Source organism: Oryzias melastigma, linkage group LG24 (assembly GCF_002922805.2).
Source record: "Oryzias melastigma strain HK-1 linkage group LG24, ASM292280v2, whole genome shotgun sequence".
Classification (NCBI taxonomy): Eukaryota; Metazoa; Chordata; class Actinopteri; order Beloniformes; family Adrianichthyidae; genus Oryzias; species Oryzias melastigma.
The window spans coordinates 8323713-8348951 of NC_050535.1; the positions used below are offsets into that span (position 1 = coordinate 8323713).

At 36.0% G+C, this 25239-nt stretch overlaps 3 protein-coding genes across 8 annotated transcripts in view; 1 reads left to right on the forward strand and 2 right to left on the reverse strand.

Moving 5' to 3' along the window:
* Positions 1-16522, reverse strand: part of ak9 (adenylate kinase 9) — an 80827-nt gene extending 64305 nt beyond the window's left edge. Inside the window, exons 1-3 of the mRNA XM_024290765.2 lie at positions 16298-16522; positions 6826-7018; positions 4214-4405 (exon numbers count right to left, since the gene is read on the reverse strand). Coding sequence (XP_024146533.1) covers positions 4214-4264 — 51 coding nt within the window. The 5' untranslated portion in view covers positions 4265-4405; positions 6826-7018; positions 16298-16522. The remainder of the gene's footprint in view (positions 1-4213; positions 4406-6825; positions 7019-16297) is intronic.
* Positions 4412-6725, forward strand: LOC112157773 (G-protein coupled receptor 6). Its single transcript, XM_024290771.2, has 2 exons — positions 4412-4551; positions 4861-6725. The coding sequence occupies exon 2, from the start codon at positions 4889-4891 to the stop codon at positions 5894-5896; it is 1008 nt and encodes a 335-aa protein (XP_024146539.1). The 5' UTR covers positions 4412-4551; positions 4861-4888; the 3' UTR covers positions 5897-6725.
* Positions 16523-17346: 824 nt separating the features above from the next.
* Positions 17347-25239, reverse strand: part of wasf1 (WASP family member 1) — a 64296-nt gene continuing 56403 nt past the window's right edge. For 5 of the 6 annotated variants that reach the window (XM_024290947.2, XM_024290948.2, XM_036210400.1 and 2 more), the window contains 5 exons: positions 24081-24137; positions 21710-21873; positions 21315-21494; positions 18710-19278; positions 17347-18622 (listed from right to left, as the gene is read on the reverse strand). In XM_024290947.2, coding sequence (XP_024146715.1) covers positions 18465-18622; positions 18710-19278; positions 21315-21494; positions 21710-21873; positions 24081-24137 — 1128 coding nt within the window. In that variant the 3' untranslated portion in view covers positions 17347-18464. The remainder of the gene's footprint in view (positions 18623-18709; positions 19279-21314; positions 21495-21709; positions 21874-24080; positions 24138-25239) is intronic. The other variant, XM_024290949.2, reaches the window with a different exon arrangement.

The window sequence follows — 25239 nt, forward strand, 5'->3', positions numbered from 1 at the left end:
CTTTATTGGTTTACATACTTGAAGGCTGTTTGTGCTGCTAAAATAGTGAGCAGAGTCATGTGCTGGATGCACGTGCTGCTTCCCTGAAATAACTCCATGGTCAGCCTTCTACAAATGGACTGTATTGAAGAACAGACTTAGCAATTTCTATGACGCCATACAGTAAAGAGGCACCTTACAATGAAATATCAAAACAATTTAAAAGTAAAATATAAAATTGTAACAAAACACTCTCTTATTTCTCCCTCTAATACTGTAGTGTCAAACTCAATCGCACAAGGAGCCAAAGTGCAAAACACACCTTAGGTCGCGGACTGAACAGGATAAACATTTATTGAACACTCTAAAACTACATTTTTAAAATGTTAAAGCCGTAACTTTTTAACATAATCATGAACTAGATAAATAGCATTACCTGCGATAATGCCAGTGTGAATGCTGTAAGCTGAATTTGACTGCTGAAGATGCTGAAATTGATAGCTGAAAACGCTGATAGCAAGCTAAAATGTTAGCTAAATGCCAAATTAACCTAAAAACAAAACAAAGAAAAAAACTTAGGTTACCCAAAACATCTAAAATGTAGCTGAAAAAATTACATTAGCAAAAACAGCTAGTAAGTAAATATTAGCCTAACTCACAAAATAATTTCAAAGTTTGGCTAAAAAAAAGCCTAAATTAGCCAAAAAAGCTAGCGTGTAAATATTAACTAAGCTCCAAAACAGCCTAAAAAACTTAAGGAAAGCCCAAGTTTGCCAAAATAGCTAGCATGTCGCTGAAATATTAGTTAAACTCAAAAAATGGCCTAAAAACACAAAATAATAAATAAATTAGCGAAAAAAGCTGGCATGTAAATATTAGCTAAACTCCAAAACAGCCTAAAAAACCTAATAAGAAAAGCCCAAGTTTACCAAAACATCTAGCGTGTAGCTGAAATATTAGCCAAACTAAAAAATAGCCTAAAAAATTAAAATTAATAAATAAATTAGCCAAAACAGCATAATAAAACAGAAAAAAGGCGAAATCAGCCAAAATAGCTAGCCATGTAGGCTAAATATTAGCCAAACTCCAAAGTACCCTAAAAAATCTTAGTAAATACCAAAATAGTTGAAAAACCAAGCAAAATTTACATTTTAAAATCTTAAAAATCATAACCTTTTTGCCATTATTATGAATAAAAAAATGCAGGAATATTATTTCAGAATAAATCAACTTAAACCTTAAATAACTTTCAATATATTTCTCTCCATAAAAATACATATTTTGTCAAAATTATGCAAAAATAAGTGCAAGATAACATGGGGCCATCAATAAAATAAAATAAAATGACCTTTAACACATGCTCTAATGAGACTAAAAAGATGTAAAACAAATGTGGGAATAATGTTTCCCACGATCATTAAAATCCTGAAGCATAAAAGTTGGAGCATAATAGGGGGTGTTGTCTCATTTTAAAATATATGGTATATAAAAACAGCCAAAATGTGAAACTTTTTTGTCACTTTTTTCTTTTTTTTGGTTTCTTGAAGCTCTGAATTTTACCATCAGCACTTCTTAGCTTGTTGATGACAATAATTAAGGTCATGATGACATCTACAGGAAAACATTTGGACATTTATCCGGTTAATGTGACTCCCTTTGTGTTGGTTTTCAAGACTTTTGTCCTTCAAGTGTGTAAGAAATCAACTAAACAGAGCCGCTTTTCTTGTAGAAAGTAGGTCAAACTTATGAGTAAATTGAGGTGTTACGTTTTCTCTACGCCTTCCCTTTCAGAACGTCTTCCTTCATTTATCCCTGGAAGCTGTTGAACCATAAGCAATTAAAAATTCCATCCGTCAGCCGCGTACCTTCAGTAATTTCGGCGTTCTTTGTTTATGACTCCTTACTTTGATCTTATCTCCCCTTGTTAGAGAAATGCACCATTCATTTTCCAGGTAAATATCATCGTGGGGCTCCTCTTGAAGTGAAAGGTGAGTCACTGTACCTGCTGCTTGTTTGTGTTCAAATGGATCTGAACATGTGTGTGTGTTCCCTCTGTCGTCAGCTGCAATTTGTTTCGAAAAGGGTTCTGTTTTTGAAGAAAAAAGTAGTCTGTTTATGCAGTTTTTATTTTTTTTTTTCTAATGGCAGGTGTCTCATTACAATCAATCCGCTTAGCACACGCTGGTGTGGGTGAATAAATGCATGCAGTCACTGACCATTTGAGCAGCTTATTTCTGGTATTCCCAACAAAAAGTAACTGAATCCACCTTTTTCCTGGTTGAATTTCAATTTGTTTGGTCAAAGAAAGTCATTTCGACTGATTTTAAGATGTATATTTTGGTCTGCTCTGTAGCCGGGGATCTGCCGGGTCTTGGATATGAGTCACTTGGCAATTCATGTGACTGCTTAGATTATGAATGAAGACGGCCCCATCTCCAGCTTGAGTCCACGGACAAAAGGGGGGACCAAACAGCTGTTGCCTAGAAACTGAAGCTGGTTACAATACTGCTGTGCTGCTTAAAAATGTCATCTGTTGTCAGCGGCCATGCAACTGAGGTGTTAAACGTATGAAATAAAACAAATGCTGTGCTGCGCAGAAACCTATTTTACTGTAATTCAGCTTTTAGTTGGGCCAGTTTTATGTTTTTTTCTTTTTCCAGTCATGAAAAATAACTTTTTTTTTAAATAATTTGCCCCTTTAGAGTAAAAAAAAAACTTACGTTTGTTTTAAAGCAGATGCTACATTTAGGAAGTGATTTGTTGCATATTTGTGACAACAGACATTAAGGGGTTAAACAATGAGGAAATAATAGAGGAATTTTCTAAACAAGGTTTTTTCGGTTTGAGTAAAACCCAAAAGCAAATGATAAACAAAATCGCACGATCGCAAATGTAAACTCCAAAATGTGCATATAAAATCAGTAAAGACAATGGAAACAAATTTAATCCTTTGACGTCCACTAATTTAAATATGCATTAAAATTACTTTCATTGTGCAACGACTTAACAGCAATTTTTTTTTCTAGTTTGTTTCAAGGGGTTAAAACTTTTAGTTTTATATGCTGAGAAATAAAGATTAAGAAAGAAGTGAAAGTCATAAAAAACTGAAACTCTTTTTTTTTTTTTTTTTTAAGAAAAAAAAACAGTTTTGTCGACACTAAAGCACCGGTGCTTCTAAAAATGTTGCACTTTATTTTATCAAGTATACTTAATAATAATTAGTTGGCACATAATGTGTTTGCACCACCACCTTTTTAAATAAAAATGTTTTTTTTTTTTTTTGCTTGTAAAAATGTGACTTTTTCATAATTTTACAAGCTCATATATATAAAATTACTACTTTTTTACTCATAATTTTACAATTTTTTTTCTTAAATTTTTTGACGGTTTATTTTCACAATTTTTATTATCGTAAAATGTTTTTTCCCCTTATAATGTTACTGCTTTTCTCTTTTAAAATATTGATTTTTTTCATATTTTTACAAGTCTATTCTCGTAAAATGTTCTTATTTTTTCTCATATTTATAATTTTATTCTACTATTTTTTTTTTCATTTTATCTTTTTGACTTTAAGATTTGGTTCCAAATATTTTTTCACAATTTGACATTATCATAAAGTGTTGATTTTCTTTTCTCAGATTCTTTAAAGATTATTTATAACTCATAATACATATCAATATATATATATATCATATCTCATATTTTCATACTCATACATTTTTCATTTTATTTTCCTAATTTTACTGTTTTTTTCTCTTAAAATATTCACTTTTTTCGTTAAAATGTTGACTTTACCCTTGTAAAATATTGTTTTTCTCCCCTATAATTTTACAGCTTTCTTCTTGTAAATGTAATTTTTTTCTCATGTTTTTACAAGTTCATTCTCAAAATATATATGAATATTTTTTCTCATATATTTACAATTTTGTCCTAGTATTTCTATTTTATTTTATTCTCCCAAAGTTATTATTTTCTTCTAAAAGAAATTATGATTTTTTTTCTTTATAATTTTATAATGTTATTCTTGTACTTATTTTTTTGTTTACTCTTGTGGTGGCACTGTTGTAGCCATTCTTTCAGATATTATTTTTTTTTCTCTAAACCACAAGGAAGCATTATATATATATATTTTCTTTTTCTTAAAGCATTGAAAATAAAGATGAATAATTTGTTTTTTTCTGAGTCCATATAAAGAAAACCAAGGTGAAATATTGCCCCTAAGGGAGTTCCATACCTCCCTTCCCTTTCTCTCCTCTGTGACGTTCCGGCGGTTTAAAGCTCTCATTGCGCGCCTCCAATCGTTCTCCTCTCGTCCTCTTCCCCTCAGCCGCTCCTCCTCGTCCTCCACTTCACATTCATCCTCCTCACAGAGCTGAACACCAGCCAATGCTCCACATCACTTCTGCCCTGGGTGTGTGTCCCATGCCTGGGAAGCACAACAAAATCAAAGGCTTCACTTGAGAGTGACGGAGGAGAGACACAAAGACGGAGACACTGGTTCCTTATTTTTAGTCATTTTCACTTTACTCTGATTCGAGCCTAAATCTCATCTCATGACGTTAAGTGACAGAGGTAGGTACTTGCAACGTTTTTGGAAATTTACATAAAAATATATTATTTTTTTTTAGATTGCACATGTCATATTTGCCGTTTTTTAATCTTTACTATAGGATATATTGTTATTTATTGAGCAGAATGCAGTAAAAGTTAATGTTCATTTCAGCACCATGGATAGCACCACTACACTAACTTTTTACTGGCTCAATTTTAATCATTTATTCCACTTTATTAAATGTAATTTGGGCATATATCTGACTTTAATTCACCCATTAAAAAGTTGCATTAACTCTAAACGAGTACTTTCTTTTGTTGTATTTGTAGATCAAGGAGAAAACATCCGAGTGGAGCTATGAATGAGTCGCTGCTGGTGAATGACTCCTCATCAAGTCCCGCTCCTGGAGAGGTGCTCTCATGGTTGCCTGCTGAGTCAGCCGACGGCAACGAAAGCCTGGAGTTCTCCACCGCCGGCTTAGGTTTCCCCGTCAACCCGTGGGACATCATGTTGTGCATGTCGGGCACCGTCATCGCCTGTGAGAACGCCATAGTGGTAGCAATCATCTTCTACACGCCCACCTTAAGGACTCCCATGTTCGTGCTGATAGGGAGCCTGGCCACGGCCGACCTGCTGGCTGGGATGGGATTAATCCTGAACTTTGTGTTCCAGTACGTCATCTCCTCTGAGACCATCAGCCTCATCACTGTGGGCTTTTTAGTGGCCTCCTTCACGGCGTCCATCAGTAGCCTTTTAGCCATCACGGTGGACCGCTACTTCTCCCTCTACAACGCGCTGACTTACTTCTCAGAGAAGACGCTGCAGTATGTACATTTGATGCTAGTCGGGACTTGGGGCGTGTCTCTTTTGTTGGGTTTGCTCCCCGTTCTCGGCTGGAATTGCCTGGACGAGCCGTCCTCCTGCAGCATCGTGCGCCCTTTGACCCGGAGCAACGTCACGCTGCTGGCCACTTCCTTCTTCGCCATTTTTGTGCTGATGCTGACCCTCTACTTCAAAATCTGCAAGATCGTCTGCCGCCACGCCCACCAGATCGCCCTGCAGCAGCACTTTTTCGCCACCTCGCATTATGTGGCCACCAAGAAGGGGGTGTCGACTCTAGCCATCATCTTGGGGACTTTCGGAGCCAGCTGGCTCCCGTTTGCCATCTACTGCCTGGTGGGCGAGAGGGGGTATCCGCCGGTGTACACTTACGCCACGCTGCTGCCGGCGACCTACAACTCCATGATCAACCCGATCATCTACGCCTACAGAAACGCTGAGATCCAGCGCTCCATTTACATGCTTCTGTGTGGCTGCTTTCAGGGCAGCAGTGCCTACCGGTCCAGGTCCCCCAGTGAGGTCTGAAAAGGTGCTTTTTCTTGATCCGAGACTGTGAAGAAAAGACTGAGCAAGAAGACAAACTCCTCTTTTGACAATCTGCTTACTGTGACAGTGAATGCTTCTTCAACAGACATGCATTCTCTACCTGCACTTTAACATGTCTCCACAAACGTGCAGACATGCTGTGAACAAGTTGGTTTCAAACCTGTGAATGTATTTTAAGAAAATTAATGGAAACTTTGCACTTTATTTCACTTTGTTGTTGTTGTTTTTTAAATGCCAAAGCAGATTTGAATGGTTCTTAATGTGTTAAAAAAAATAATGTGTATTTTGTGCCATTTTTCTAACTTGTGTTTTGTCTTTGAACGTGATTTGCTACAAGTGGAATAAAGGCGTAAAATCCCTTCCGGTGTGATGCTTTCACTGCTTTTACTCTGAGATGTTTGGCAGCTTCCTCTGTTTGTCCAGGATAATGGCAGATTGAGAAACCCCCCCTGCTCTGGGAAATGGATTTAATTTACCTGCAGACACATTTGGCTTTGCGGGGAAGATTTTTTTTTTAATATATTTTATGTTCCTCTTCAGGGACAAATGGAAAGTGTCTGCCGGGTTTGTATCTAATCCTCATTTGTAGTTATGACTCAGGAGCCGAGCAGACACGTGTTAATGTGTGTGACGAACCGAGGAGAGCAGTAATCACAAGCCCACTCTCCCTGCTGGCTCCACTGCAAACACTTTATCTGCCAAGTTGTGTACTTAAATACGCAAACGATAGTTTTCCCAAACCTACGAGGGTTTTTACAGATACGATTCTGAATCTCTGAAGCAGAAAAACATGAAAAAAAAAGAAAAATGACAGCAGCTGTCAGACAGCCAAACCCAGGTGTGACAGATAAAGGGGCGGAGCAACCAAAAAATAAATAAAAACCTGACTATATATGAAGAAAACAAACCTTTCAGGTGCTTTCCACAGACCAAACAACCGAGGAAGAGGAGGAGGAGGAGGTCAGGGGTGCCACTAATGGAGCGAAACGTCGAGGCTCTGCGAGCAGGAGGTGTTTGTTCACCCTGTTTTCTTCTCCTCCTTAACAGATGTTGCTTTTGATCGGCCAGCAGATTATAGGCCAGACCTGTTGCTCCGCACTGCTGTGAAGACAGTTGGTGAAACACAAAACAACAGCACTGAAAACCTGTTGTTTCTCGACTATCATGTTTAGAATTTAAAGAGAAGTATGAAATCTGTTCATCTTTTAGGGTTAAAAACTGTTTGAACTCCTAAAATAAAACCTTTTTTTAATTCTATGGTTCTTTTGCAACCTGAAAATTAAGGTCTCTCTTGAATGATTTGCCTTTTCCAAGAGGTTATCTTAACTGACACTGACTGTAATTTTATTTTGAAAGGAACAGTTGACGAAAGTGAAAGAAGTTGCTGTTTTAAAATAAATACATTACTATGTAATCATTCAATTAAATCACAGCTACATCTTATAAATAAAAAAAAAAACTTTACTTAAAAAAATGTATACTTCAAGTGTACTTAAGTATTTCCCCAAGTACACTTACAAAGTATTCTGGCAGTTTACTAATAAGTATACTTCTTGGGACTAAACGGGCTCGCTTTTTAGTAGATTGAAAGAATACTTAGAAGTATGCTTAAAGTAATCTTTCTAGTATACTATTTAGTTTGCTTGGAATAAACTTTAAGTTTATTTTACATTTATGAAAGTATACTTAAAGTAACTTTTAAATATACTTAAAAGTATACTTTAAATAACATTTCTAATATTCTGTTAGTTTACTTGAAATAAACTTAAAAAAAAATTTAAGCATACTCAGAAGTATACTTAAGGTAACCTTTCTGGTATATCATTAGTTTACTTGAAATAAACTTTTAATTTATTTTAAGTTTATGAAAGTAGCCTTCAAGTAACATTTAAATATACTTAAGTAACCTTTCTGGTCTACTATTAGTTTACTTGTAATAAACTTTAAGGATACTTAAAGTAACGTTTAAGTATAAAGTATAAATAATTTGGAGCTTAGTTTATGTTTCAACTACATGCTAGCTATTTTGACTAATATAAGATTTTTGTTCAGTTTTTTAGGCTAATATCGAATTTAGCTAATATTCCAGCTAGCTATTTTGGCTAATTTAGACTTTTTGGTTTCTTAGGCTAATTTGGAGTTTAGCTAATATTTCAGCTAGCTATTTTGGCTAATTTAGGATTTTTCCAGTTTGTAAGGATAATTTGGAGTTTTGCTAATATTTCAGGTACATGCTAGCTATTTTGGCTATTATAGGACTTTTTTTCATTTTTTTAGGCTAATTTGGAGCTTAGCTAATGTTTCTACAACATGTTAGCTATTTTGGCTAATTTAGGCTTTTTTTTGTTTCTTAGACTATTTTAGAATTTAGCTAACATTTCAGCAACATGCTAGCTATTTTGGCCAAGTTTTGCTTAATTTGGCTCTTTGGCTATTCAGGAGTTTAGCTAATATTTCAGCTGCATGCTAGCTGTTTTGGCTAACTTAAGCGTTTTTTAGGCTAATTTGGCATTTAACTAATATTTTAGCTGTCTATCAACTTCAGCGTTTTTAGCCATCGATTTCAGCATCTTCAGCGGCCAAATTCAGCTTACAGCATTCATACTAGCATTATCACAGCTAATGCTATATATCTACTTTTAGTTAGTTTAAAGCTAATGATGGTTAAGATGTGTGCTTTACATCCAGTTTGCAAATGACCCAATTAGTCGACTAATCAGAAAAAATAATGGGTGATTAGTCGTTTATTAAAATAATAGTTTGTGGCAGCACTAATAATTTGTGTAAACTGCACTTTTGTTGATACAAACATGAACATCGAGCATGCTATGATTTGGTTTTAATTACAGAGCAAGAAAAAGTGATGACAATGTCGTGCAAAACTGATATTAATTTGTTATAAACAAGGAAAACTATAACTATACCTACTTCAATTTTCAAATTTTATACAATAGGTGAGAAAATATTGACATTGTTTAGCACCAACCCTTGTTTTTTTGGCCAGTTTTTATTGTGTTTTATTGCTAATTTTCTCATGTGAGCCATCTGTCCGTCACATCTGCAGGTAAAAGCAGGGTTTAATTGCTGCAAAGGTCAGTGTTAACAACGCTGAAATCCACCTGTGGCCTTTTACTCTGATGTTACATCCATTAGACCAAATAGGAGCCTTTGAATTATCTAACGCTTGATCGGAGCTGCAGGCCTCTTTGGTCAATTTCTAAAGTACACTGTCCATTGATTCCCTCATTAATAACATTAATTGTAGCGGCAATGCGAATGCTCTCCACTGGAACATAACTATTACTGAGTTGGCCATTAGTTTGATGGAAATAGTTTTGGTGATATTTAATGTGCAATGAGACAAGCAGCTGGGATTTGGATTCTCATGTTCATGTGTTGCTTCAGGAGCGCCTGATAATTTTAAATTTTAAATTATAACCCCTTACCTGGCAATTTTTTGCACTACCAGTCACAGAGTCCTGTTTCCATGACATCACAGGAAGTTTTGTTTACTCAGCTCCATATGTTTACCGTAAAGTGTGCATCACCTAAACATTTAATGGTTTCATTACAGGAACTCGCTTTTTGTCACTAAAACGATGACAAGTCACCATAATGTGAGCCTGTAAACACATTTATTTTCATAGAAATATGAGCAATGTGAATAATGCACTCCCACACAGGCGCAAATCACAATGTTTTCACAGCAAAACAGATTTTATGTTTCTAGAAATGACTCGTCTGGAGATGGAGTGTATGTGGACCCAGTCTGAGGAGTGTGCTTGTTAGCAGCCTGGCACCTGCCAGGATTCGTCACGCTCGAATTCACAGAGCGAGCGTGCATGCGCTGCCTGTATGCTGTTTGAAAAGTGTGTGCAAGGAGGAGTGTGAATGTGTGGGAGCACCCTCCCAAAAGAGGGAGAGAGCGACCATTCAACCTGTTGGTCTCTCCAAGCTTTTCTCTGAAAAACACTACGTGACGCGACGAGTGTGGGGACATTTTTTAAGGTACAATGGTTCTGATGAGTGCTGTGCACACTCAGCTGTTAACAACGCTGTTAAGGTTTGTCCTCTCGGGCACTAAATATGTTTACTTTATGAGTTAAACAAAGCAGAATGTCCTCTAACAGTGCATGTTACTCAAGGTATGGGCATTAATGTACTCTGTAGTACAGTCAATTTAAGGCTTATATTTAAAGTGGAAGATCATTGCATGAAAGCTTGAATTAAAATGTAACTGCAATAGCCAAAAAGGTTGAGAACTTTATGACACGAAATATAAAAAACTGTCAATCAGGAGCCTTTTAATATATTTGAAACACAAAAAACTAGTAAAAGATTTGCAACATTTTGGTTAAATGTTGTGACTTCAGATCAGGAAATGAGTTGATGAGAAAAACTGACTTATAAGTACAAAACATATGTATATTTGTGCCTTTTTGCATTACAATAATGTTGAAAGCTCAATTTGAGTTAGACGGGGAATTCTAAAATATTCACCGTTTTGTGTTGTTTCTTTGCTTTTATATGAACCTACACATGTTATATGATATATATATTATTCAGTAAGCATCTCAATGATCCATAAATACATAAAAAATCATCTAGCTTTGTGGAGATACAATAAAGTCTAATTCCTAAATGGATACAATCTAGATTTAAAACTATACAGCCGGAGAGTCAAACTCAATTTTATAAGAGGCTAAAATCCAAAACACACCTTGAGTCGAACATGATAAACATTTTTTGAACACTAAAACTACATTTTAAAACTTTAAAAATGTATTTTTTAACATAATTATGAACTAGATATACAGCATTACCTGTGATAATACTAGTGTGAATGCTGTAAGTGGAATTTGGCCGCTGAAAATGCTAGTGCTGATAGCTGAAGATGCTGAAATTGATAGCTGAAAACCCTGAAGCTGATAGCTGAAAACGCTGAAGAATAATGGCTGAAAACCCTGAAGCTAATAGCTGAAAACACTGAAGATAATAGTTCAAAACGCTGAAGCTAATAGCTGAAAACGCTGAAGATAAGAGTTCAAAACGCTGAAGCTAATAGGGGAAAAAGCTAAAGATTAATCGCTGAAAACGCTGAAGTTAATAGTTCAAAACGCTGAAGCTAATAGCTGAAAACGCTGAAGATAATAGTTCAAAACGCTGAAACTAATAGGGGAAAAAGCTGAAGATTAATAGCTGAAAACCCTGAAGATTAATAGCTGAAAACCTTGAAGCTAATAGTTCAAAACGCTGAAGCTAATAGTTAAAAACGCTGAAACTAATAGGGGAAAAAGCTGAAGATTAATAGCTGAAAACGCTAAAAATTAATAGATGAAAACCCTAAAGCTAATAGCTGAAAACGCTGGAGCGGATAGCCAGCTAAAATATTAGCTAGATGCCAAATTACCCCAAAAAACAAAAAAAAGGTTAGCCAAAACAGCTAGCATGTACCTGAAATTATAGCTAAACTTCAAAATAGCCTAAAAAACTGAAAAAGCCTAAATTACCCTAAACAGCTAGCTTGTAAATATTAACTAAACTCCAAAACAGCCTAAAAACTTTTTTTAAAAAGCCTAAATTAGCAAAAACTGCTAGCACGTAGCTGAAATATTAGCTAAACTCCAAAACAGTCTAAAAATCTGAGTAAATGCCAAAGTAGTAAAAAAAAAAATAGCATAAAGTCAATTTTTAAAAATTAAAAATTTTAACTTTTAAACATAATTATGAATGATGAAAAGGCAGGAATATTATTCCAGAATAAATCAATTTAAACCTTAAATAACTTTCAATATTTTTCTCTCCATAAAAATAAATGTCAAAATTATTAAAGTTAAAAATAAGCACAAGATAACATCAGGCCGGTAAAGATAATAAAATAAAATGATCCGGAGGGCCGGATCCGGACACGTGCTATTGATAAAAATACGTTCCCGTTTTTCACATTTATGAAGTGAAATACATAGGCTGTACCTTTTCCCATCTACATCAGACTAGAGTCTGGTCATGGACCTGTGCTGCAATGAGAGGACTCAAAAATGGCGAAAATAATCAAAGTGACGTCTGGCATTTTGGGGGTTAAATGTCGCCCTTTCGCAACTCAAAGCAATGAAATCTGAAAGCAGCGTGAGGTTAGAGGGTGTACCTGCATTTAACCCATATACTGGTGGTTAATATACTTTATCTTTTATCTAATTTCTTAGGTTTGTAGCTTAAACGTTTGAACTAATACTTCTAATGATTAAATCTGCAAATAATTATTCAAACTCATCCATGAGGAATAATCATCTGGTCCCACAGGAGGGTTGCATAATAGCCCTGTAAGCGTTTGGTTAATCTGGACGAGCGAGTGGAGGCGTGGCGAGGTCTGTGATAAAAGACCGTGTAGGAGGAAGGTCTAATTACAAGGAAGAATTCTCCAAAAACAACTAATTTCAATCTTTCAAATTCTATAAAACTACATGTAAAAATCAGATAATTTTGAAAAACATTTAGACATAAAAAAAAAAAAAATGAAGTCTGATGGATCAGTTCAACAGAAGTTGGTGTTTTCTGTCAAAAATACAAACACAAAAGCAGGTCAGGGTCACACAGTGCAGGAAAGTGCTGGAAGAAAATGTGTTTGTGCCAAGGAAGCTGCAAAAAAAAAAAAATGTTTCAGCCTTTTCTTGGAGATTGCAAAGTGATGGATGAGAACCTAACAACGTGAAAATAATGTAAAAATGTACCTGAAGAATAGAGTTTTAAAGTCATTTTTTGTAAGTCATTTTTATGCGCAAATATGACTGATATGACCTGAAATAAATCTATGTTATGGTCACCGGGGGGGGCAGTTAGCTGAGATAGAAGGTGAGCAAATGCAGAACTGCAACTATGATTTTTGGAGCAGTTTTGCTGCTTAATCACAAAAAAATAATCAAACATTTTTTTATATTTTTAGCACTTTATTAAACTATAAATAAATAAAAACAGGAAATCATACATAACCTATGTCAGAGGTCGGCAACCTTAACAGTAAAAGAGCCATTTGGGCTCGTTTTCTACTGATAAAAACCTAAAAGGAGCCGCATAGTCTTACTTTAGCATCTAGGAAATTTGGGATTTGCATTTATTACCGTCTTTTTTTTAAATAAATATGATTTATGTCTATTTTTTGGCATGAACAAAAACAAAAATATAAAAAGAAACTAGCATTTCTCAAAAAAACGTTTTTACCTTTTACCTTTAGTAGATGAAAATTAGCGAAAAAGCTAGCTTGGTGCCTAATTACTAGCTTAATTCCAAATTAGCATAAGAATCCTCAGTAAATTAATTTAGCCAAAACTTTTAGCATGTTGCTAAAATAAAAGCTAAACACAAAATTAGCCAAAAAACTCAAGTAGTAAACAAATTAACCAAAAACATTAGCATATTGCTAAAATATTAGCTTAACTCCAAATTAGCATAAAATATTTCATTTGAGGCGAAATTAGCCAGAAAAAAAATCTGAACTCCTAAATGGCCTAAAATTCCTCAGTGAACTAAATTACTCAAAAAAGTTAGCCTTGTTCTAAAATAGAAGCTAAATTCTAAATTATCCACAAAAAACTTCAGTAGATAACAAATTAGCTGAAAACATCTGCATGTTGCTAAATTATTAGCTAAACCCCAAATTAGCATAAGATTAATCCATAAACTAAATTTTTAAAAAAACGTTTGTCTTTTGCTAAAATAGAAACTAAACTTTAAATTAGCCTTAAAACTTCAGTAGATAACAAATTAGCCAAAAACGTTAGCATGTTGCTAAAATAATAGCTAATCTTCACATTTTTTCAAATTTAATATTTTATTTTTCTTCACCCAGAGAGCCACCAAGGAGGGACAAGAGCCACGTACCACACACCTTTTTTTTCATTAAAAACGCCAGAAAATTTATTACTACTAAAAAAGGAAATTAAAAACATTTTGGAAGTAAAATTTGTTGGGGTATCCGTTTTTGTTTTTAAGCTAAAGCCAGAGATTTAGACATTTGAGTATCTTAACATCTAATTTATTTATGATCATTACTTTCATTAAGGTTCTTACCAAAAATCTTTCAATGATAAAACAGATTCCAAGACACTAAATAGTGTGGAGTAAAAAAAAAAAAAATCAGCAAAAGTTTTTTACTTCAAACTTATACTAATAAAATCCAATAAATGCATGTTTTTAAAATAATTTGAATGTTAGAAATTATGCTTTTATTTATGAAAAAAACACATATTAATACATTTTGTGATTAAAGTTTAAATTTATCCAAGTTTGAAAATCCACTTTTTAACCTGAATATTTTTTTTTTTGCCCTCGTTTCCCCTCTGATCCCTTTTTCCTTTGGTCAAAAGGCTCGTCTGTTCATCCGTTCGGAGGTTTCTTGGTTTATCTGACATTTTTCCAGCAGATAACGGCTTCAGGTTTAATTATCGACTCACTAATTCAAAGTTTTATCGGCAAAAGCAAAAGTCATCATTTTCACACATCAGTCACATGCAAACTTCTGATCAGTGACATTCAGCGCTTTAATGATGTTTGCTCTAAAAGATTGTTGTCTTTCTCTGGATTTCGCCTCATGTTGCTCCTCTCCCGCTGTCTGACCATGAAACGGGATTTGAACAAATGTCAGCGCGGCGGCTACCTCAGACTGAGCGACTGATCAGACTTTGAGAGGCTGACCACTATGAAACACTACAAAAGAAAATGACATTAAAATGAACTGTTCACAAGAAATGATTTGTTAAGTTTGCTCCAGCAATAAATAGAAATATGGGGCTAAAAAGTCAAATCTAAGTAAAAGTGATAGTAAATGATAGTGGCTTGCTCAATATGAGAAAAAGACTAAATAAATGTTTAAAAAAAATAAAATTGATGATTAACATTTACTAAGTCATGTACCATTCTGATAAATAAACCCAAGAAAATGCGTATATATTTCTTTTTAATGTGAAAACAACAAAAAAATGTAGAAAAGTTAATAAAAAATGTAAAATAATAATTTTAAAAACTGTTATAAGCTGTTTTTAATGCTGGAGAGAGTCAAAGAAATGGTTATGCTGCCATCTAGAGGCAGAATCGAGAATATTACATTTTACTGAGCTTTTAATGTCTGTTAATCAGAAACAAAAATCCTCAAAATTGTCTGAAAAATGTTGTGTTTGGACCATGACTTATAGTTTATCATCATTTTGTTAAAGTAACATAGGAGACGATTAAAAAAGCAAAAATAATTTAGGAAAAGTCTGTCTTTATTGTTTGATGTCTATATTTATAAAGTGAATTATAACCAAAATAGTTACATTCTGTGGAAAGAAAACTGCACAGACCACATGCCAAAAAATTAATGTAAATAAAAATGTAAATATGTTGAATTAAGTAGTGTGGTTAAATAGGTTTGATTCGACTTAAGTAGCTTGTAAGATAAAAATCATAATCGCAAACAATTTTTGCCTATTATATTATATAGAATATATAATTAACATATATAATTACATTAAGATGAATAGAGGCATTTGAACAATGGTGTCTATGACAGCCTAAAAGTGGCAGGCTAAAGCAAAGTGATTCAATTCTACTTGTTATATCAGATAATATGTATTTAATTACAACTCATTTGTGATTTTATTGCTTGTTACAATCTTTAAATTAAAAAAGAGACACAAATACCTGTAGAATGAATATGAATTTGAGAAAAAAGTTGATTTATTTTTAAAATCCCTCATATCATGACAAATTCCATCAGTCTAAGTGAAAATGTTTTTTTTTTTTTACTATTTAAATTTTAAATGAATCTGAATACAAATGACTGAAGTTTAACATTAACTTTTTAAACCCATTTTAACCTCCTTTATTTAATTTGACAGACAGCAGTTTTGTTTTAGCATGAATTGTTAGCTTTCTATGCATAAACACATCACGTTTAGAGGCTTTCGTAAAAAGTGGATGTGATGCAAAAGTAAAGTTTTTTCAAGAGCAGTTAGGATGATAGAGCAGGGCAAGCAGGAAAGAAGCACAAATTAATAAATGAAAATAAATAAATAAATGCAAATTTTATATATTAGCCAGGGCTGGATTGAAAAAAAATGATTACTCGATTTGAATCAATTTAAGGTTAATAGAACAATAATCGATTTACAAAAAAATATAAATCAATTTAGCACATAAAGCTAAAGTCCGCTAGCTTGATGCTAACGTTCAATAGAATTTCCCATTGGACAGCTAATGCTAATACTCGATTGACCTAAACATACATTGCTGACTAAATGAACATCTTTATTTACTCACAGGCATGAATAAAAAAAACTCTTTTGAGAAAATAATTTTTAAAGTAACTATTTCTGGTCTAAAACGTTTTTTTTTTTTTTTTTTTACCTCATACAGTCGTCTTCTTCTTGAATAAGGTGTAATGTTATAGCGCGATCGCCACCTAGTGGCCAAAATGAAACGTCCTCCAACAGAAGCAGAACGATGTTTACAATGTTAATGATCTGAACATTTTTGTTAGAATTTCCCCTTTAGATAATCCATGTAACAGTTTATGATATTAAAAATCTCATTATTTTACTAATACATTTTACAATATGTGAACTGTATCGGATTAATATAAATATATTCAAATTACATAATAGGTTTTAATGTATTTCTAAAAAAAATGTGTGTGTTTAAACTTAAAATTAAATTGAATTGAAGAATCGAAAGAATCGAAAAAAAAAAAAAATCACAATCGAATCGAATCATTTCTGCAAATTATAACTGATACCCAGCCCTACTTTTTTATGCTTACTTTGGAACACCAGGGTGGTAGTGTGAAAAGTCTACAATGATCTGTAGCTTCTCGCTGTTCAAGGTCGTCATCTTTAACAAAATTCAGTCACAAAGGTTTCCACAGATTTATCAGCTCCTGCAGCTTTTAGGAGGTACAGGAGAGACGATCGGCAAAACGTATAATACCTTTGCCTTTTTGTACAACAGCTATATTATTTAATAGTAATGATAGCATTTTATTGCAGTCATTACAGTATATTTTTTAAATATTTTCTATAATAATTATATAATTTTCTATAGTAATTTTCCAAAATTCTATACTGCACATCTTTTTATTTACTAAAATATATATATTTAATTTTTAAATACACTTTAGTGAGTACTTTATGAACATAACTTAGTTTTAGAAATAAATAGCTCATTATTTAAAGTTAAAAAATGAAACTCCGTAGATTTTTTGGGCCCAAAAATAAAGAAAAAAAATGAAAAAGACAATTCAAATATATAAATACATGCGATTTTTAACTAAAACTATAAAAATGTTTAACTTTATTTATTTTTTAAGTCATTCTGTACTACCTGTTCATGTAACAAGTTGGAAGTGAAGGCTTTGACTCTTCATTTTTGTAGAAACTGCACTAAAAACAGTCACAATGTAGAGCTGAAACATTAGATTTTTATTAATTCAAGCAAACTGTTACAGTCAACAGTTATATAAGTTACATGGTATACAGTATTCATCTAAACCTTTTCTTCTTCTTTTTTTTTTTTTAAGTCCAGGGTTTTGTCCCCCTGTGCTGCCCCCCCCCCTCCCCAAAGACATAGAAACAGCAAATCCATACAAGCGCAGGCAAATAAGTAGTAACGGCACAGTACATTCATGAACTCAACGATACGTTTTGTACGAACAATAAGGCAAGTAGAAGAAAGAACAAATGGAACAAATGGCAGACGTTCTGTGAAATAAAGGTTTCTTTTGGACCTTGAAACAGTTTTTTTTTTGTCAGCGGCAGACGCGCAGTAGATGGGGAACTGCGATTAAAGCTGCCTTGAGTGAACGGTTTGTACCTTTCTACATGGAATATTTATCAGACGATGAGAGAGGCAGGAATCTGATGCACGTCTACGTCTTCAAGTCCGGAGTCAAGAAAAAGTGGTGAACAAACCTCGACTTAATGGCTTCTTTTTTCTTTTTCTTTTTTTTCCTGAAGTCAGAACTGGCAGAAGTGGCTCAACTGAGCTTCCGTAGACAAAAAAAAAAGACAATCTCTTGGCATTTATTTCCCTGGGGTTAAGGTTAGGTGGAATGATATGCTCAAACGTGGTCACAGACATCCCCATCCTCATTTCATGTTTTCTGTTAGCGGTCAGTTCTGGTTATGAAACTGTTTATTTCACGTCAGGATTTAAAACCACTGACCGAAAACTGGAAGCATTTCCTAAATGTAAAAAAATAGATATAAAGGTTGATAAAAGAAAGCACTCGTTTTTTATGCCATGTGCAGCCACTAGGTGGCAGAACTGTGATGGAGAATTTGATGCAACATGACCTTTCTCTATTTTATTGTATTTCAGTCTGTAAAAAAACAAGAAAAAAACGTGAGAATTCAAAAAGTTCAGGAAAAACCATCCAGAACGGAGATTGTGGAACGGAGACAAAACAGACGTGAGACAAAAACAAAGCTGGAGGGAGGAGAAGCGGACAGCGACGACGCTCCTCCTGTGTGGGGAGCGCTGGGTTTGGGTCGTCCATCTCTGTCTTTTTTTTGTTTCTTCATTCCATCCAGTCTCCTTCATCGAACTCGGACTCGTCCTCTGAGTCTGAGTACTCCACGGCGATGCGGCGTGAGAGGATGGTGGCCACGTCGTTCCCGACTCGCTCGTGTTTGGCCTCCTGTTCCCGCTGCTCCTCCACTTTCCGCAGCTGAATTCCTGCAGCAGGAAGATAAAAACAGGATCAAACCCTCCGAATCTGGATTTTGGGGATTAAACAGCTGCTTCGTTTGGGGAATTTTTCACCTTTTCTGATCGCCTCAAGCAGGACGCTGCGCGCATCACTGATGGGGGGCAAGTTGGCGAGATGGTGTCGTTTAGGCCCCACGTCGTGCATGCTGTGGGGGGGCGGTGAGCCCATGGCTCCTGCTGAAGAGAAGGCCATCATAGGTGGGGGGCCTGAGGGACAGGGCGACGAGCTCCGCGCTCCAGGGAGGGGCAGAGGAGGCGGTGGCGGCGGCGGGGGCAGGATGGTGCCGTCTGATTGAGTCCCAGACCCGGCGGGCAGTCCCCTGTCCAGGGAGTGCTGGAGACGGACCGGGGAGGATGAGTGCAGGGGGGGCGCCACGGGCGGCGGCGCCGGGTGAAGCACTCCCGGTGCAATCTGGAGCGGGGCGGGGGCCGGCGGGATCGCCATGGGCTGCTTCTGGACTGGAAGAGGAGGGATAGGAGGAGGGGTGCCGCGCACGCCTGTGGAGGGTAGGGGAGGCGGAGGAGGAGGGAGGGGGGGAGGCGGCGGCGGAGGAGTGCTGGAGTTGAGGCCCGCCGTCCTCGCCGGAGACTGAGGTCTGCTGTCGGAAAAGCCGGAACTGGAGCTGGAAGGGAGGACAGGAAGTGTTAAAGTCCTCCTTCCTGTCTGAAGCGCATCACAAATGAAAATGAGTTAAACAGTCTTCAGTTTTCCACTGACTCATCACGCCGCCATTATCTTAATTAGCTGATGGGCTTTAGCGGATCAAATCTGCCGTTTTCATTTGTCAAATCTGTCATTATCAAACGATTTAGTGCACCTCCACGGCGGTTTTTAGAACAGTTTGATGATTCTTAACTAAAAGGACGCATGGAGCTGAGGCAGCCAATGAAACGTCTCGGTTAGCAGACAAACACAGAAGTACTGTAGCTTGAATGCTATAACGGATGGTCAGCTGTTCTGGCAAATTCTAAAGCAATTGACCAAACCTCTAATTTTTAGACATTGATGTTTTGACAAAATCTATTAAAAAAATTGGGTAATATTATGTTTTTATGACATAAAGATCAATTACCACACGCTGGTGAATTGGTACGTTTTTGCTCAAAACACAAATTTGTAGGTAAAAAGCACCTTATGTACCCACTGTCTCAAATTTGATACAAACATTTTTAACATAATATAATTGTATTATAAAGATTTAATTATCTACAAATTTTCCTTTTTATGAATACATCAAATAGTCATTTAAAAAAATTACAATCATTTGACAGGTTATTGTCACAAGAAAGTAAAGAAAAAACTTTTCCCGCCAAAAGTGTTTTTGAGACTTCATGGAAGCAGCCATTTTGCTGCCCCCTAGTGGACGTATTATGCACTACAGGGCAGAATACAAGTTGTTTACAATGGGTTTTTAAGGAAAAAATTGATCATGCTAATGAGATTTTAGCATCACATGTATTAAATATGATATAGTTGTATAGGATTAAAGAAGAAAAACAAACTTTCAAACTAACACAAAAGAAAACAGAGAATCTATACATATAAGGGGTTAGAAGAGGCCAGAATTTTTCGAATTAAGATGACTTTTAAACCCTTAGATGAAATAAAATAATTTAATTTTAGATTTTTAGGAGATAAAGCTGCTATTAAATTATTTAGTAAGTTTTTGCTTGAAACATGCTTACGTTTTTAAGTAAAAAGCACCTTATTTACCCACTGTCTCAAATTTATACAAGCATTTTCAACATAATGTAACTATATTGTAAATTTAACCATCAACAAATTTTCCTTTTATCAATTCATCAAATAGTCATTTAAAAAAATGACAAACAATTGTCAAGTTATTGTCACAAGAAAGTAAAAATAACTTTCCCGTCAAAAGTGTGCCCCCTAGTGGAAGGATTATGTACTACAGGGCAGTTGCATACAATGGGTTTTTAAGGAAAAATGTGATCATGCTGATGAGATTTTAGTAATCAAAGTATCAAATATGATATCGATTTAACGGATTAAAGAAGAAAAACACACCTTCAAAGTAACACACATAAAAGAAATCAGAGACTGTATGCAAATGAGGAGTTGGGAGAGGTTTGAAAGTTAAAAGGAGAAGGCGACTGCAAGGGCAACCGCAAAAAGAAATCAATGTAATTTCCCCCATGTTGCCTTAATCAGTCGGTCTGATCTCTAATGCTAAAAAAACTGTGAAATATGCAGAAAAAGAGACTCAGCGGCTAGAACACACTATTGATCCATCCATACCTCCTTTCTGTTTATTTATGATGACGCTGTTTTTAGGCAACATTTTTTTAAAAAGTGTTTTTTTCTTTCTATCGAGTGATGGTAGTTCATCCAAAATTTGCTTCTGAGTGGAGCTGGGAACTTGTGGCCCCGCCCACCGTAGTTTTAACGTCATAAATATGCTGTTTTTCTGATAGTGTTTTAACCTCTGCTTCTGATTACCAACAATTTGAAGAAAAATGATTTAAAAATGCAATTTTAGGCTAAATATCGTATTATATTTGCTATATTATCGTAAAAATTCCACAAGAACATGCTAAAATCACATTTTCATAGGAGAGAATCTTTATAAAAACACACAGAGACTACCAATATTCGGTAAACATGTTTGCATATAAAAACTGAAGTTTGGTGTCCCACCTGAGCGCAGACGGGGGTTTGATCTCCCCCAGCGGGTGCCCTAGAGGAGGCTGTGGCGGCGGGTCGTGGGGTCTGGAGTACATTCTGTCCCCTGTGCGGCTCAGCAGCTCATTCATCTGGCTGTAGGGCAGCGCTGCCAGTGAGAAGGGCCCGTCCAAATGCTCCATGTACACGGGGGCCCTGTGGGGGTACACTTGGGTTTTAGTCACATGCTTAAATCATAGTTATTACTCTTAATTTATGGTTTCGTGATCCACTTGGCTCCTTTGTTTTGTTGTACCTTCAAGAGGCTAAAATTTAACATGTAAATTAAGCTCCTGCTTCACATTGACTAAACTGTAAGTCAAGTTTTTTATTTTTCTTCAATTGGTAAGTCTTCCATCAATTCCTCTCACCTGTTGTCTTGGTAGCCCGCCAACTCGTTAGCTTCTCTGTGTTTCTCTTCTGCCACGTCCGGGGCCAGCTCTGCACCCAGGGCCAGTTTCTGCCACTCCTTCTTCCGATCGTGAGGCGCCCGTGGTACCTTCTCTGGCTCGTGTGGACGGTCGATCGCCTTCAGCTTTTATCGGAGCACAGATGGGCGGCAGAATGACCCGGGGGGGGCGGGACGCAGAGGTTTGAGGGGAGATGAACCAAATGAGTGAGGACACCAAAACAGACGATGTTGGATGAAGGGAAAGACAATAAAGACAAAAAGAAGAGAAGATGACAGACTGGAAGAACAGACCAGAGGTTTGCACTCAGGTTTCTATTGAGGGCGCTTTCACAGTAGGGCGGTCCAACAGATCAGGTTTGATTGGTCAAGAAATTCCAATCAAATTTCTATATTAGCTGAATTAAAAGTCATCTTCTTTTTGGGGGTTGTTTCCTGAAACTTACTTTGACCATGAGACTGAATCTGTCACTCTGGTCGGAGCTGTATGCAACACTTTTTTCCCAAAATGGCGGCGTTTCTGTTGGGCTTATCTCCATAGCAACCATTTTATGTTTTGGTCACCTGGAGGTGACGAACAGGTTTATGTAATTTTTAGAGGAATCAGCAAAAGTAAACTTTTGCATTTCCTTGGCAACGGAGATCTTTTGTTAACCACGCCCACATTAGCAATATATTTGTATCGTGTGTTATTTTGTTTCAAAAAGCTTGAATGAAATATTCATTTACATTTTTCTAGTATTGTGGTAAAAAGGGGGAAACCACTTGTACAAGCTTGCAAAGCTAACGCTGTTTGATAATTTAGTTTTAATTCCAAAATTTTTCCCAAGTTGCCTACCAATGATGTTTGAAGAGTTAGGAGACAATAAATCAAAATCCCTACAAGGAGCTTACATTTTTTTTACATTTTGTAAAATTCAAGAGGCAAAAAGGCGGGGAGTGTCGTTCGCTATATCCTAAATACATTTTTACGGAGTACAATGAGCCTGTACTCTTTGGAGAGTTTTTTAAGGTTGTGGTGGGGGACACATTTTTGTTCAATGGTGCTGTAAGATTTGCAAAAACAATATGGTCCTTACAGTCCTATATACTTTCATACTGAAAGCTAATTTGTAAATTATTTTAGCGATGCGTGATGTTGACATTAAAGCTAAAGCTAACATGATGTTGGCCAAATCCAAATTCTTCCCCTACCCCTCCGGATACTCCCTACCCTCCAATTGAAGGGACATTTGGAGGGAAAGGGGGTCCAAAATAGTTTTTTTTTTAGTTCTGTATCCTTCCGCCGGTAAGGCGAGCCACGTAGTGTTTTTTTTACATTTACATGTAAGTAATGACTTTTTGTTTTTGCATGATCTTATCAAAGCTATAAAACCGATGTTGTTATGTGTTTTCGAGTGCTAGCAGCTAGTTGCTAACGTAGCTCACAGGGATGACTTCATCGAGTGGGAGTGACGCCCGCATTTGAAGACACTATTTTCTTTGTTTGAAGGGCTAAATGTAGAGGTAGGGAGAAGCCATATGGCTACGGGAAGAATTCGGATATGGATACTGAATCACACCAGCAGAAGAACTCTCTAAAACTGGTGCGGACCAGACAGCCCAGTGTGAAAGCGCTCAGCCCTGGTTCCACTGAAAGAGGGAGTGTCTATTCAACAATGGTACATAAATATATTTGATTGAGTTTTAATATACTTTTAGCATTAGTTGAGACATCATAGCATTTTAAAAGCCACAAAAACATAATAGTCGTCAAAATTAAAACCAAAAATGAATTGCTCTTAGAGGTGCTCAGGATGATCCCTATAAGCATCACTCTGACTAGTGGCTTAAAACAGAATTTTTGTTGTTGTTTTGAATCCACTTCAGCGTTCAGTGGGACCAGATGCATCAGTTCACTTCAGAATTCACATTTTCTATTAAATGTGTTTCATAATATAATGTGAACTAACCCCTAAATATAAAAAAAAGAAAAATCTGATTTGTGTCACCCTGAAACTCATATTTACACATATTCAATTACACAGTCAATTGATTTGAACACAAAAACCACAAATATTAACAAGCTGTTTCACGAAAAAGAAAGAAAAAAAGAAAACCCAATCATACATTAGAGACCAGGAAGTGCTCACTGACTGTAAAATGACTTAAATCTTAACTATTTGAGAGAAGAATCAATTAATTTTTGTATTAGTCAATTTCCCAGCACTCCCTGCCTCCTTCAGCATGACTGACTTTCTACACACACACACACGAGTCGTAGAGAAACGCAGCAGAAAGCTGCAGAAGCAGAAATCACAGAAAGTTTTCACGCTTTTTTTTTAAACACATACCTGCCCTGGAAGGTCTAAGTACCTATAGACCTGATCATACATGCGGGGGTCCTGCAACTACAAGAAACAAAAAAACCACAAGAGAAGCACCAGGGATGAGGGGATGGTTGGGCAGGGGGGGGTCATAAAATAAAATAAAATGGTAGAGCGGCGAGCAGAGCAGCTGCCAGTCAACAGGAACAATACTGCGGGGGCGGTGAGAACAAGAGAGGGAAAGAAAACGCTGTTCGACAGAAAACGACAGCCTCCAGGACGTCACAATGCAGGTCGGCAACACACAGTCCCGCACGCACACAAACGCACAACAGAGCACAAACAGCAGAGAAAGCAGTGGAAAGAGGGAGAGCTCGCTGGAATGAAAGGACAAGCCAGAAAAGAGGGGAAACGTTGAAGACACATGCGCTGGTAAACACAATATTTGATGAAAGCATTTCAGACAAACGAAAGCTCCCCTAAACCTCCTCTGTACATGTGCACACATGCAAAATCACTAAGAATACAAAAGATTTATCATACATGTCTCAAGGAGGAAATCATGATCTATAGTTATTGAAAAAAAGGCAAAAAGTTTGACACAAAAACAGCAACATTCAAAAAATGAACCATATTAAAAGAAAAGTTGAAAGAGTGCTGTCCAAATCCCTAGAAATTTCCCAGAAGTCCTTGCAAAAAACATCAATGCTCACTCGATTAGCGAATATAGACCACAATGCATTGCGTTTGACTAATTCTTGCTCAAAAAAAAGTGTTTATGTGTATTTTTTAATTTAATCTATCCACATTTTCATCATCAGAACACAGTGGATTAATAAATAATTATAAAACGTTCGTATCGATTAGGTTTTTACTTTACTTAATTGGTGACGTCATATTCAACGTTTAGAAAAAAAAATTAAAAGAATGGTGTCTGAATGGCTTTTAAAATCCACTAAATAGACACTTAGGGTGGGACCAGCCTCATTATCTACGGTGGCCTTGAAGGGCAAATCACATCGCTGATTGGTTGATAATATTCATGCAAAAGGACTTAAAATGATGGAAAAAACTCATCATCCAATCAGTGATGTCCTGTAGTACCCACCTTTCCCAGTTTCTTCTTTAGCTTCATGTTTTTAACGTTTAATGTTTTTTTTTTATATTGTTTTATGGAAACTGTTAA

Excerpts from the sequence above, each read along its gene's own strand:
- LOC112157773 (XM_024290771.2), top strand. The coding sequence starts at position 4,889 with ATGAATGAGTCGCTGCTGGTGAATGACTCCTCATCAAGTCCCGCTCCT.